The following is a 13,802-nucleotide window of genomic DNA, read 5'->3' as shown; positions in this document are numbered from 1 at the left end:
TCTGAAGGTAGGGTGTTCCACAGGGCAGGTGCCACCACTGAGAAGACCCTGTGCCTGGTTCCCTGTAACTTGGCTTCTCGCAGTGAGGGAACCGCCAGAAGGCCCTCGGCGCTGGAACTCAGTGTCCGGGCAGAACGATGGGGGTGGAGACACTCCTTCAGGTATACAGGACTGAGGCCGTTTATGGCTTTAAAGGTCAGCACCAACACTTTGAATTGTGCTTGGAAACGTACTGGGAGCCAATGCAGATCTCTCAGAACCAGTCTATGATGGCCTTGGTCTCCGAGGTTCCACAAAATGGTTGTTTCTGCTGCAACAGCTGCTCCTCTTGCAGCTGTTGCTTTTAAGCAATACTTAAAAAAAACTATTAAAAAAATAGGTGCAGGAACTCGCCATGAAGAAACTGCCATCTCATGCACCAAAAGCAATTTACATTCTGGGGGTTGGGAGCAAAGGGCATACAGCCATAGACAGCATTTTCAGGGCTGGGCTGGGTACAAATTATGTTTACCAAGGCTACAGGTTCTGATATAAAGGTGAAGATTTCCAAGATTTGCACCAGTCACACTGATTTCTGTTTGCTTTCATCAGCCCCACCGTGCGAGGGCAGGTGTGGCTCTGTTAGTTCCCTAAGTCCCCAGATAAACCTCCCTCTCCATTTGCTTCGGGCATGTTGGAGCTGGCAGAAAGCCTCTTGGCCTTGCTGGTGGTTTGCCTTTCGGTCTTGGTCCTCCTCTCAGCATGGAGCCAAATGGCTCAGAGAAGGCAGCTGCCCCCGGGGCCTACACCCCTCCCAATCCTGGGCAACTTGCTGGATCTGAAGACCTATGACATGCTCACGTCGTTCAAGAAGGTAAGCCGTGGCGACGGCACCCGTCTTTGCCGAGGTCAGACTTTCCGTCCAGTCTTGTCCACTCTGGCTGGCAGCCCCAGCTCTCCAGAGCCTCAGGGGAAGAGATATCTTTGTCATCATCACCTGTATGATTTCAGCCCTTGAGTAGCCATGCCAGGGATCACACCCAGCGCCTCTCCTGGAGGACCTTACGGTCTTCAAACAAAAACATCTTGGAGGTCCCAGGCCACAGGGAGGTTAGGCTGGCCTCAACCAGAGCCAGAGCCTTTTCGGCAGTGGCCCCGATCTGGTGGAACGCTCTGTCACAAGAGACTAGGGCCCTGCGGGATGTGACATCTTTCCACAGGGCCTGCAAGACGGAGCTGTTCCACCAGGCCTTTGGCCAGGGCACAGCCTGACCCCCTCCTTTGGTAATACTCACAGAACTTTAGCCTAATGGTTGCCATGAATTTGATTTTGAATTGATTTTAGAATGAATTGATTTTAGAATGCTGTGTTAACTTTTATTGTTGTTAGCCACTCTGAGCCCAGCTTCGGCTGGGGAGGGCGGGATATAAATGAGAGGCACAAATACAAGATGGGGGACACCTGGCTTGAGAGCAGTACATGTGAAAAGGATCTAGGAGTCTTGGTTGACCACAAACTTGACATGAGCCAACAGTGTGACGCGGCAGCTAAAAAAGCCAATGCAATTCTGGGCTGCATCAATAGGAGTATAGCATCTAGATCAAGGGAAGTAATAGTGCCACTGTATTCTGCTCTGGTCAGACCTCACCTGGAGTACTGTGTCCAGTTCTGGGCACCACAGTACAAGAAGGACACTGACAAACTGGAACGTGTCCAGAGGAGGGCAAACAAAATGGTCAAAGGCCTGGAAACGATGCCTTATGAGGAACGGCTAAGGGAGCTGGGCATGTTTAGCCTGAAGAAGAGGATGTTAAGGGGTGATATGATAGCCATGTTCCAATATATAAAAGGATGTCACATAGAGGAGGGAGAAAGGTTGTTTTCTGCTGCTCCAGAGAAGCGGACATGGAGCAATGGATGCAAACTACAAGAAAGAAGATTCCACCTAAACATTAGGAAGAACTTCCTGACAGTAAGAGCTGTTCGACAGTGGAATGTGCTGCCAAGGAGTGTGGTGGAGTCTCCTTTTTTGGAGGTCTTTAAGCAGAGGCTTGACAACCATATGTCAGGAGTGCTCTGATGGTGTTTCCTGCTTGGCAGGGGGTTGGACTCAATGGCCCTTGTGGTCTCTTCCAACTCTAGGATTCTATGATTCTATTATTACTATGCGTGAGGACCAAGCGATCTACCATTGCCCCTTTCCGTTGAGGCTCTCCTGCCTGAGGACAAGTGCCAAGATGAGAACCATGAGGACTAGAACCTTGTAATTAAAAAAGAAAGAAAATTAAAGCGGGAGGACAAGGTGACCAAAAAACAACCCTACTCTCATTCAATTCTCCTTCTCTTATTTCCTGCTATTGTTAGGCTCTGCTCTGAGTTCTTGTCTGCCTAACATATAAAACTGCACTTTCCGTTGTCGGTCTCTCTCCTTTTTTGCTGACTTTGCTGGACCTCTGACCCTGAGCAAATTCATAGGCCTATCGCATTTCCTCTCTTTTAAGGAATACTTTGCAATCTATCTTCTTTGCTTTGTTTTCACCTCTAAACTTCTATACCTCTCCCTCACATGCTTCCTTTCCTTTCTTGCATATCTTTCTACAGTGGTACCTCAGGTTACATACGCTTCAGGTTAAATACGCTTCAGGTTACAGACTCCAACATTATTCTGCTCCTGATTGGCTTCAAGGTTGGAAGAAGGAATGAAAATTGTATATAAGTTGCCTAGGTAATTACAGTGGTACCTTGGGTTACATATGCTTCAGGTTACATACACTTCAGGTTACAGACTCCACTAACCCAGAAATAGTGCTTCAGGTTAAGAACTTTGCTTCAGGATGAGAACAGAAATCGTGCTCCGGCGGCGCGGCAGCAGCAGGAGGCCCCCCATTAGCTAAAGTGGTGCTTCAGGTTAAGAACAGTTTCAGGTTAAGAATGGACCTCCGGAACGAATTAAGTACTTAACCTGAGGTACCACTGTATCTGCTTTAGATTGAAGGCCATTTCCAGGCACAAGTCTGGCTTATCGTTTGCAGGAGGAAAGCAAACGAGCAGATGTAACCAGCAGCAAATTCCAGTCTCTTTTAATTAACCGAAAGTGGGCCACAGATGTGCATTAATAAACTGGGATTAATACCCACCTCTGGCTACAGCGAGATAAGCCTGTGTGCCCATGGAGTTTGCAGAGGTGGTGGGTATTAAATTTCCCAGCCACCGCCTGTTCCCAAGAGGTGCAGCCCTTTGAAAGGGTATCGGGTTACCCTCTCGGAGAAAATGTGCCAAGGCTTGTCAGGGTGGCAGGGCGGGTGGAGCTCTTTCTGGGGGCAGAAGAAGAGCCTTGTGGCGAGAACAAACACAAAGGGGGATTTACCACCGTGACTCCAGCGCTGGAGCTGCACCGGGGCCCTTGCATCATGATCTGCGGCGTTTGGGGAGGTAACGCAATAGCACCAAAACCGATACCAAGGCGCCCTGGTTGGTTCAGGTTCCAGCGCTGTGAATGCAGCCAGTCTGGGTTGGGCACTAGGTTGGCGCCTTGCTCCGTAGCAGATCGGGTGCTTTGCATGCCAACAGGGAGCAGCAGTGGGACCGTCCTCCATTTAAGGCCTCGAAGAGGAGCAACTGATAGTCAAGTAGGAAACCTAGATGGCGCAGAGATGTAGCAGAGTGGGGCAGTGGCGTAGTGTGGGTTTTCAGCACCCGGGGCAAGGCAAGTAATTTGCGCCCCCTAACCCGTGGATTTTAGCACTTGAGTCTCTTCCACGCCCCCCCCCCCGATGTTGCGCCAGGTGCGGCAGGCCCCCCCTGCACCCCCCACGCTACGCCACTGCTCCCACCACAAGTCTTCAGGACAGCCATCCGAAGGCTGGCGGTGGGGCGGAGAGCCCTCCTCCCGCCGCCAGGCTTCAGAGCAGCCTTCCGAAGGCTGGCGGTGGGGCGGAGAGCCCTCCTCCCGCCGCCAGGCTTCAGAGCAGCCTTCCGAAGGCTGGCGGTGGGGCGGAGAGCCCTCCTCCCGCTGCCAGGCTTCGGAGCAGCCTTCCGAAGGCTGGCGGTGGGGCGGAGAGCCCTCCTCCCGCCGCCAGGCTTCGGAGCAGCCTTCCGAAGGCTGGCGGTGGGGCGAAGAGCCCTCCTCCCGCCGCCAGCCTTCGGAGCATCCTTCCGAAGCCTGGCGGCGGGAGGAGGTCTCTCTGCCCCACCGCCAGCCTTCGGAGGAGGTCCGAGGACAGTGGGGAAGACGCGCTGCGCTTCCCCGCTGTCCCGGAGATTTCCCTATGGACTTTTGTCTTGCGAAGGGCCGGCCAAACGCCCCCCCCAATGTTGCGCCCAGTGCGGCCGGCACCCCTGGCACCCCCCACGCTACGCCACTGGTGTGGGGCACTTCCCATCAGCTCAGCAAGCACAGCAGTTGTCCCATCGTCCCTAGCATTATGCAGCCATGCCAGTTGGGGCTGGTGGGAGTTGTAGTCAGGGCCGTCTTAAGCATGTTCGGTGCTGTGGTGCAAAGATCCCTTCGGCCCTCCACCCACTGTTTCCCAGAGTTGTTGACCTTTTCCCAAGCCTCTGCAGGGATCGTTCTCCACCCGCAGAGGCTTGGGAAGGAAGCTGCATGCCCGCTAGCCATATGGTTGATGGGGCATAGCTGGAGGGCATGCAGGAGGCAAAGGGGAGGCCACAGGCAAAGCCGCACTGCTCCCCCACTCGCTTGGGTGCCCCTGAAAGGCTGGCGCCCTGGCGCAACGCACCAGTAAACCCAATGGGAAGGATGGCTCTGGTTGTAGTTCAAAACATCTGGAGGACATTGGGTTGGAGAGGGCTGTGCTAGATGGGCCACGGCAGGAGGCAAAGGCTAGCAGGGATACTAAAGGTAAAGGGACCCCTGACCATTAGGTCCAGTCGTGGCTGACTCTGGGGTTGCGGGACTCATCTCGCTTTATTGGCCGAGGGAGCCGGCGTACAGCTTCCGGGTCATGTGGCCAGCATGACTGAGCCGCTTCTGCAGAACCAGAGCAGCGCACGGAAACGCCGTTTACCTTCCTGCCAGAGCGGTACCTATTTATCTACTTGCACTTTGACTTGCTTTCGAACTGCTAGGTTGCCAGGAGCAGGGACCGAGCAACGGGAGCTCACCCCGTCGTGGGGATTCGAACCGCCGACCTTCTGATCGGCAAGCCATAGACTTTGTGGTTTAGCTCACAGCGCCACCCATGTTCCATAGCAGGGATATTACTTGTTACTTATTAAATTTGTTAGTCTTTATTTATACTTTTCAAGTTTACACATTTCATTAATTTTATGATCAATTTAACATTTCCAAGTTTGACTTCCTCCCCCCCCTTCTGCAGTTCTTTAAATTAATTTTTTAATATCTTCTGCGTATCCAAATTCATTCAATTTACTCATTTAATTATCTACTTTAAATATACTCTCTTATGAAACTGCAGGTTATTACAATAATCCTGCCAATGTCTTTATCTGTTTGCAATTCACCTGTAAATATTCAATAAACCATTTCCAATGTGTTATCTTCATTTCTTATTCTTCCGGTAAGTTTCGCCATTCCTGCATATTCTTATGGAATTTGTTAGGCTTTTTATCTTGGCTCTAGACAACACAAAATAACTTACAGCCAATACAATATGTCTCAGGGAAGATCACTAATGGCCCTGCCCGGTTCCCATTTCAGCTAAGAGACCAGTATGGACCAGTGTTCACAGTTCACTTGGGACCCAGACGGGTGGTCGTCTTGTATGGATACAAGGCCATCAAGGAAGCCCTGGTGGACCATGCCGAAGAGTTCAGTAGTAGAGGATACTTGGCCACAGTGGACGACTTCGTTCAGGGTTTCGGTGAGTTCCAAAGGGATCAGTCAGTTACATGGAGCCACAGCAGAAATAAGTCTGTACTTGTTGTTGTTGTTGTTTAGTCATGTCCGACTCTTCGTGACCCCCTGGACCAGAGCACGCCAGGCACTCCTGTCTTCCACTGCCTCCCGCAGTTTGGTCAAACTCATGCTGGTAGCTTCAAGAACACTGTCCAACCATCTCGTCCTCTGTCACCCCCTTCTCCTTGTGCCCTCCATCTTTCCCAACATCAGGGTCTTTTCTCATGAGCTAGCCAAAGTCTTGGAGCCTCAGCTTCAGGATCTGTCCTTCCAGTGAGCACTCAGGGCTGATTTCCTTAGGAATGGATCGATCTTCTTGCAGTCCATAGGACTCTCAAGAGTCTCCTCCAGCACCAGAATTCAAAAGCATCCATTCTTCGGCGATCAGCCTTCTTTATGGTCCAGCTCTCACTTCCATACATCACTCCTGGGAAAACCATAGCTTTTACTATACGGACCTTTGTTGGCAAGGTGATGTCTCTGCTTTTTAAGATGCTGTCTAGGTTTGTCATTGCTTTTCTCCCAAGAAGTCTGTACTAGTCTTCCATATTAGTATATTTGCAGGGCCATTCCCAGTAAGCAACCCATCTGAAGCAAGTTTTGCTATTCTAGAATCTCAACGGCCTGGTGTCTTCGTCTTCACCCGCTTTTGCAGTCCTTCTTATTTATGTAGCTCTCCAAGGAGCTCTGACCATAACACCTCTTTGTGTTGCACAACATCTCAGCGCTTGCAAACAACCCTGGTTGCCTAGAGCAGTCCCCTTCAACCTTGGCGCCCAGATATTGGTGGACTACAATCCCCATCATCCTTGCTGAGCTGTCTGGGGATGTTGGGAGTACCAGTCCCAGCTGTAGGATATATCCAGCCTCGTATAACCAACGTGTTTAACTCTAATTAATGGATGGAGGGGTTAGGTCCACAGAGTGAGCTACCATGCCAGGCTTAGCTAGGCCACACACCCTCCCCTTGGGAGAAGGTTTACCAAACCCTTTGTTCTCTATTGTTCCACCATGTGAACCCTGTCACTAAGGAGGTCTAACCCGGATGCTTAGACGGCATGGCTTTAACAAGCCACCTTTGCATTTCTACACAAATAACTGAGAAACATTTACCACTTTTCCAAACCCAAGATACTACCTCTGTCTTTTCTGGAGGCAACTTTTGAAGAATCTGTAAGTAAACCATTTTTAGTTTATCAACCAGGTTGTCTCCTTCTCAGCTAAAGGAAGCAGGGAGCTTTGGAAGTAGGGGATATTTTAAAGGTCTAACAGCCTTTATTTCAGGATTTAACCTCCGTCCATCGGGCCTGTAAGACAGAGCTATTCCACCTGGCCTTTAATTTGAATTCAGCCTGATCTTTTATTTCCCTTCTCTTCCCTCCCCTTTTTATGAAGTTCACCCGCTCTGAGACCCCACAGCTAATTCTCCCCTGGCCTCCTCGCTGGCCCAAGTAGGACCAATTCAGCCAGCTAGCCCTGGGGATTATCTAATGCTTATTAGATGGATTTCCCCTAAATTGATCTCTGAACTTTGAATTTTATTGTTATTCCTGTTTTTATACTGTATTTTACGCTGCTTTTACAATTGTTTTAAATTTGTTGTTAGCCGTCCTGAGCCCGGTTTTTGAACCAGCGGGGTATAAATAAAAATGTATTTATTATTTATTTCCATGCTTTACTTTGCTGCATGTTTTATGATTTTAAATCTCTGCTGGGGCTCTATGAACCACCCAACGTGAGAGCGGATTAATGTGCAAACAGGGTCATTCAAAAGAATGAAAGCAGGGGAAGCACATCTGGAAGGATGGGAATCTGTAGAGTCCCCCATTTGCTGCCATTGGCTGCTGAAGGGGTTGTTGGGATTTCAAGCCTTTATCAGGAGAAACTGGCCACTCTCCAGGCACCTGGCTTGATCTCCTGTTGACCTCCCTGTCTGCATTCCCCAGCAGGATACAGGCTAGGTCGCAATCGGCGATCCTCCTCAGCGTGAGAAGAACACACCACTCTTCCCTGCCCCCCCCCCCGTGGGCAGGGGAAAGAGATAGACAGAAACGTATTTACATGCTTTTATTTCTGTCTTTGCAGCATTACAGAAAAACACGTCTGCTCTCTTCAAACTCCAGCAGCCGAGAGACAAACTCCTCCTGTACTTCCTGTACAGGTCAAATTACACTCTGAGCTAATTCCGGTGCTTCGCACTGTGAATAGACTGTCCTTCTGTTTCCCACGGAACAGTCCCAACATTCCCATTGATGTTTTGCTTTCCAGCTAGCAGCTCGCGGCCGCATTGCTTCTGTATCGTAACATGGAATGGGTTTTGTTTGTTTGTTTTCTGCATTTTCAGGGATTGCTTTTGCCAACGGGGAACGCTGGAAGCAACTTCGACGGTTCACCCTCAGCACCTTGAGGAATTTTGGAATGGGGAAAAGGTCCATCGAAGAGCGGATCCAGGAAGAGTCCCAGTTCCTGTTGGAGGAATTCAGAAAAACTGATGGTCAGGATATTTTCCTCCTTTCTTGTACTGTGAAATAGGGGGGAGGCCGTAGCTCCATGGTAGAGCAACTGCTTGGCATGAAGGTCACAGGTTCAATCCCCAATGGCATCTCAAGGTAATAATGCAGAAGATACAACAGTGGTTGGTTTAATCACGGCTGGAGAGGGGGAGATGGCCTATAGGAAGGAAGTTGAGCAATTGGGGGAGTGATGCAGGAAAAACAACTTACTCCTTAGCTTAAAGAAAACAAAAGAGATTATTGTGGACTTTAGGAAATGTAAATTGAATATTCAGCCACTCATTATTGAGGGGAAGTACATGGAACAGGTCTCGGTGTTTCGATTTCTGGGAATGGAATTGAGAGATGACCTAACTAGGGAGAAAACAGCAAAGACCTGATGAAGAGAGCACAGCAGAGGTTATATTTTCTGAGAATCCCCCAGAAAAACAATCTCTCAAAGGACCTGTTGATGGCATTTTACCATTGCACTGTGGAGAGTGTATTAACTTATGGTCTCTGTGTGTGGTTTGGGAGCTGCACGGTCAGGGGAAAAACAACGCTGTCCAGGGTTGTAAAGACTGCGGAGAGAATAACTGGGCGCACTCTTCCCACCTTGGATCAAATCTATGCTGTCAGGTCAAGATGGCGACGGAGGTAGCAGCCTAATTAGAGCCTCCGGCTTCAATTAAGCGTTTTTATTAGTTTTATCAGTTTTAGCCTCTTCAAGACCTCAAAACTACACCTCAAGGACCTTAAGGACTATCGGCGGTCTGTCTTGTTGCCTTGTTTTAACTAGCTTATCCTTTTATTGCTTTATTGTTCTACCGCCGCACTGTTTATTGATACGGCTACACTGACTCATAACCTTGGGGCTCCCGGACGATGGATCGGCTTGAAATACAGCCAAAGAAGCTGAGGAAACCGCTGAACTCTTTTGAGCCTAACTTCAATAAGATAAGTCCAAGAATTCCCCCATGAATTTCCTCACGAATACCCTCCCACCCCTAGCTAAGGCTTAAGGAGGGAAGGGTAGGGAGGCTCCCTGGTCCAACAGCCTGGATGCGGGTGTTCAATCTTACCTCTACCCTTATTTCTACAATAAACTTCCCAATAAAGGAAGCTTTCAACTTAGGGAATGGTGTTCACCAGACAGAGCTATAAAGAGCTGGGAATCCCCCTCACCAAAGCGGCTGAACCCCCTACAAGAGGAAGACAGGTGAAAATCTCACACTACTTTAAACCAAAAACAGATAAAATAAGCAATGCTGAGAAACGTCACCCCCACGAATGGTCCGTAGACCGCACTAGGTACGGGGAGCTCATGGAAACAGATGAGGAAGGGGTGGGAGTCAATCTGGCAACGGAAATAAAACAAGTCACTATAGAAAATGAAACTTTAGTGAATCAATCGGGGCTGGAGCAGGAGCAAGAACAAGAGTCACAAGAGGAAAACTCAGTAATTAAGACAAACGAGCCCTCCCAAAGTTCCAGACCCGGGGAGAAGATGGGGTTACACACTGTGACGAATGAAGACTTGGAGGACACAAGAGCCCAATATCTGGACTTGGAATGCCTCCCTTACATACTAACAGGGCTATATAAGGATCTGTTAAATGAACAGAAGTTGCAGATAGGCAGAGAACTGGGACACATCAAAGACTTCCTCACAGAATGCTTGGGCCTACTAACTGCCCTAACTGAAATAACTAGAAGAATAGACAACTTGCATACACCCAAAGTTCTCTCTAGTACACCAAACGATAACAGCATTAAGGAAAATAAAATCCAACATGATGCGGAAAAAAGGAAAACATCTAGGGTCAAACTAAACCAAAAGGGAAACTTAGTCGACCCTAAGAAACCCCTCTTAAAGGGGAAGTGTCCCAGGAATAAAGAGAAGAAGCCCAAGAACGTAAAAATGGGAAGGAAGAAAAAGCTCCCATCCCGAACAAAGGAAACGAACCTCACAAGACTATTTAAGCTATTAGAGAACTCAAATTCAATGAGCCCAGCTAACCCAGTTCTGCCTCCCTTTGATAAAAGCCGAAGCCCAAGCTCAAATAATAACCCCCATAAGGCTGGACTCTCCAATTCAACAGAGGAACTCCATAAGCCTGGGCTTCACAATACAACAGAGCAAGTAGCGCTCCCGAATGGATCCGCGAGAAATCCAAGGGAAAACTCGATCCCTAAGCAAGAAACCCCTTCTAAAACAATATACTCTCGCAGAAACCTAATTCTAAACAAACAAAAACTTATCATCTTACCCGTATACATGCACAAAGATCTCCTTTCCCCAGCACAACAGAGAATCTATATTCTCAAGAAAACTGAATTAGCCGTTAGAGGGTTAGTCCCAGCAGAAAACATCATCAATGTTAAATTTCTACCATCAGACAAGGACCTAAACAGAGTTGTGGTAACATTCAGAGACTGGCACACAACCAAATTAGTTTCAGACAATAAGGACAAGCTGCAAAGGGTGGATTGCAGGTGACTCGCCTATTTGAAGAGTCCAGAACTCCCACTCCTCTCATCGAAACAATCAAGACTGATAAGCTAAAAACAAGGCAGACAAAGTCTACGATGGACGAGAACTGTAAGATGCTTCAACTAGAGGCAGATAAAGCCCCAAACCTGCTGGCTAAAAGATCAAAACCACCATCCCCAAATCACGTATCAGGAAATTACGAAAACTCCAGTATAGAGAAGGAAAACCGCTTCATAGCAACTATTGAACAAATACATAAAGCTCAGGACGCACTAATTGAAAGATTAGCATCTATAAGGAAATCTATTACCCTCCTAGCCACACCTGTCACCAGGGAATTTAACTATGCAACTTATACCACAAAACCTTTATCCAACAGTGAGTGGACACTACGGCTATTCCTATCACCAGAGGAACTGGGACCTACGGAACCACCCATAACAAAGAAAACAATAATACATCAAGCAGAAATAGCGGTTCCACTAGGCAAGAACGGTTCAATCTTTGTGGACAACCTAGGAACCCTAGATACCATTCACACGGAGGACTGAAATAAGGACACGGGGGAAGGACGCTCCTCCGGGACATTAAAATATGTCCAAGTACACACCGTGCCAAAATGTCCTATTATACACCCCAAAAGGGACATAATGAACGATAAATCTCAAACTGGCCATAAACCTAGGTTAGATTGTCCCTTGAGATGTCTGCCAATCAAAAAACATAAGTTGGCCATCTGTACGTGGAACATTGCAGGGTGGGGAGCTAAAAGTAAAGATCCCAATCTAATGGACTTCCTCACTAAATTTGACATCCTGTTCATCCAGGAAACCTGGTCGACAGACGAGCTCTACTTGGATAATTACCACTCGTGTACAAAAAGAGCAACACCTAGCCAAAGAGGGGGCAGACCCAAAGGAGGCTTAGCCTTACTGTTTTCAATGCAGATACAAGCTAATATTACCCAACTACCCTCCAATGATGAATGGTCTGTAGCAGCAGTATTAGATTTTGGACAAGTCAAACTGTTATGCATAAATAAAAAAATTCCTTCCAGTAGCACCTTAAAGACCAACTAAGTTCTTGGTATGAGCTTTCGTGTGCATGCACACTTCTTCAGATAGTATCCACCTATTCGCAGCATTTGTAGATTTTAAAGCAGCCTTTGACTCCATCTCAAGACCCCGACTCTGGGACAAACTCAACAAATCATCCATAGACCGACGTCTTCTGCTATTAATATTCAAACTGTACAACAACACACGACTTCGTATAAGATGTAGCCAAGAAGGTCAACTCTCTAATTCCATTAGAACAACAAAGGGAGTTAAACAAGGATGCATCTTGGCCCCCTTTTTGTTCAACATCTATATAAACTCCCTAACAGACCACCTACAAGGAGCGGATATACATGCCCCAAAATTAGCAGATAAAAAATTGCCTATCCTACTCTATGCAGACGATGCAGTTATACTGTCCCAGACTCAGAAGGGCCTTAAAAGAGCTCTTAACAGCTTATCACAATATTGTAGAGAAGAGAAACTAGTAGTGAACTACCAAAAAACAAAAATCATGGTTTTCTCTAACAAAAGAAAAATATATAGATGGAAATTAGACAATCAGGAGATTGAACAAGTGACATGCTTTAAATACCTAGGAGTTATATTCCAAGCATCAAGGAAGAAGACTGCCCACATAAATTACAGTTCCTCTACAGCACAAAAAAGTACAACAGCAATTCTAAGATACCATCGTACAATGGGAGGAAATTTTATTCCTGCCACAATTAAACTATTCGCTGCAAAACCAACAGCACAAATACTATACGGCACACCACTCGTCTCCCTCTCCAATCTAGACCCATACGAAAAGATACAATCAGGTTTCCTTAGATCACTCCTACAAACACCTAAATGCGTCCCAAACGCCGCCCTATGACTGGAAGCGGGCTTATACAGCATCAAAACCAAAGTATGGATAAGAACCTTATGCACTTGGCTAAGACTTAACAACTCGCCGGTTGGACTACTTTCCCTGATGCTTCTTGACAAATTCCAATCTAGTTGGTTGAAGGGCACTCTCAGAAAATTTGCCACATATGGTCTCTCCCCAGAGTATTTATTAAGTTTAGAAAGGGGAAGGGCCAAGAATATAATCAAAGAAAGACTCAGGGACATTGAAGCCCAAAATGACTTTAGTCAACTTCTGTTAACTCATAAACTCCTATTTGATTCCCAAAGCCCCCATCTAGCAAACTATCTTAAAGTTCTACATAATGCCAAACACCGTTGGGCATTTACCAGGGCCCGCTTTAACGCTCTCCCTTCAGCTCTTCTAGAGGGAAGATACAACAAAATACAGATTGAACAAAGATTATGTCCCTGTAACAGCAACGAAATAGAAACCATCGGGCATGTCATCTTATATTGCCCATTATATCGAGACTCAAGAAAAGAGCTGATCGAGCTGATTCTGAGGAAAATACCTCGTAGTACAGATGACACCTATATCAGACACCTCTTAGCTGACAAAGACCCCGAAATCAACAGGTCTGTGGCGAAGTACTGTTGCATTGCAACAAGAATAAGACAAGCAATTATGACAGCAACGGAGTTCAAATTGCAAACATCGAAGGAACGATAATAACCAGTAATGACATTTGAATTGAATCCTCAAAACCTTAAAAGTCGAAACCTGGTCATAAACATAAGTACCAATTTTGTGATTTGGCCACATCTCCACTGTTATCTGTAGTATAATAGTACTTATATTGCCAATTTTATTTTATTTTATAAATTGCTTGTTGGTCATTGACCGTGTTAAAGATATTTGAATTTGCTGTCAGGTGCCATAAGAAAGCTGCAGAGATAGCGCAGGATAGTGCGCACCCCGGAAAGGATCTCTTTCAGCTTCTGCCTTCTGGAAGAAGGTACAGGGTTATAAAGACCAGGACTAGCC

The 13,802-nt window shown here is 47.1% G+C and overlaps 1 protein-coding gene across 1 annotated transcript in view; it reads left to right on the top strand.

Annotated features, from left to right (window-relative positions):
* Window positions 1-584: 584 nt before the first annotated feature.
* LOC309536834 (cytochrome P450 2G1-like) overlaps window positions 585-13,802 on the top strand; it is a 46,170-nt gene continuing 32,952 nt past the window's right edge. Inside the window, exons 1-3 of the mRNA XM_082231193.1 lie at window positions 585-853; window positions 5,661-5,823; window positions 8,203-8,352. Coding sequence (XP_082087319.1) covers window positions 671-853; window positions 5,661-5,823; window positions 8,203-8,352 — 496 coding nt within the window. The 5' untranslated portion in view covers window positions 585-670. The remainder of the gene's footprint in view (window positions 854-5,660; window positions 5,824-8,202; window positions 8,353-13,802) is intronic.

Source organism: Podarcis vaucheri (assembly GCF_965113315.1).
Source record: "Podarcis vaucheri genome assembly, chromosome: 7".
In the NCBI taxonomy this organism is placed as follows: domain Eukaryota; kingdom Metazoa; phylum Chordata; class Lepidosauria; order Squamata; family Lacertidae; genus Podarcis; species Podarcis vaucheri.
Note: the sequence above shows the minus strand (reverse complement) of the source record. Positions and strands in the feature narration are given on the sequence as shown.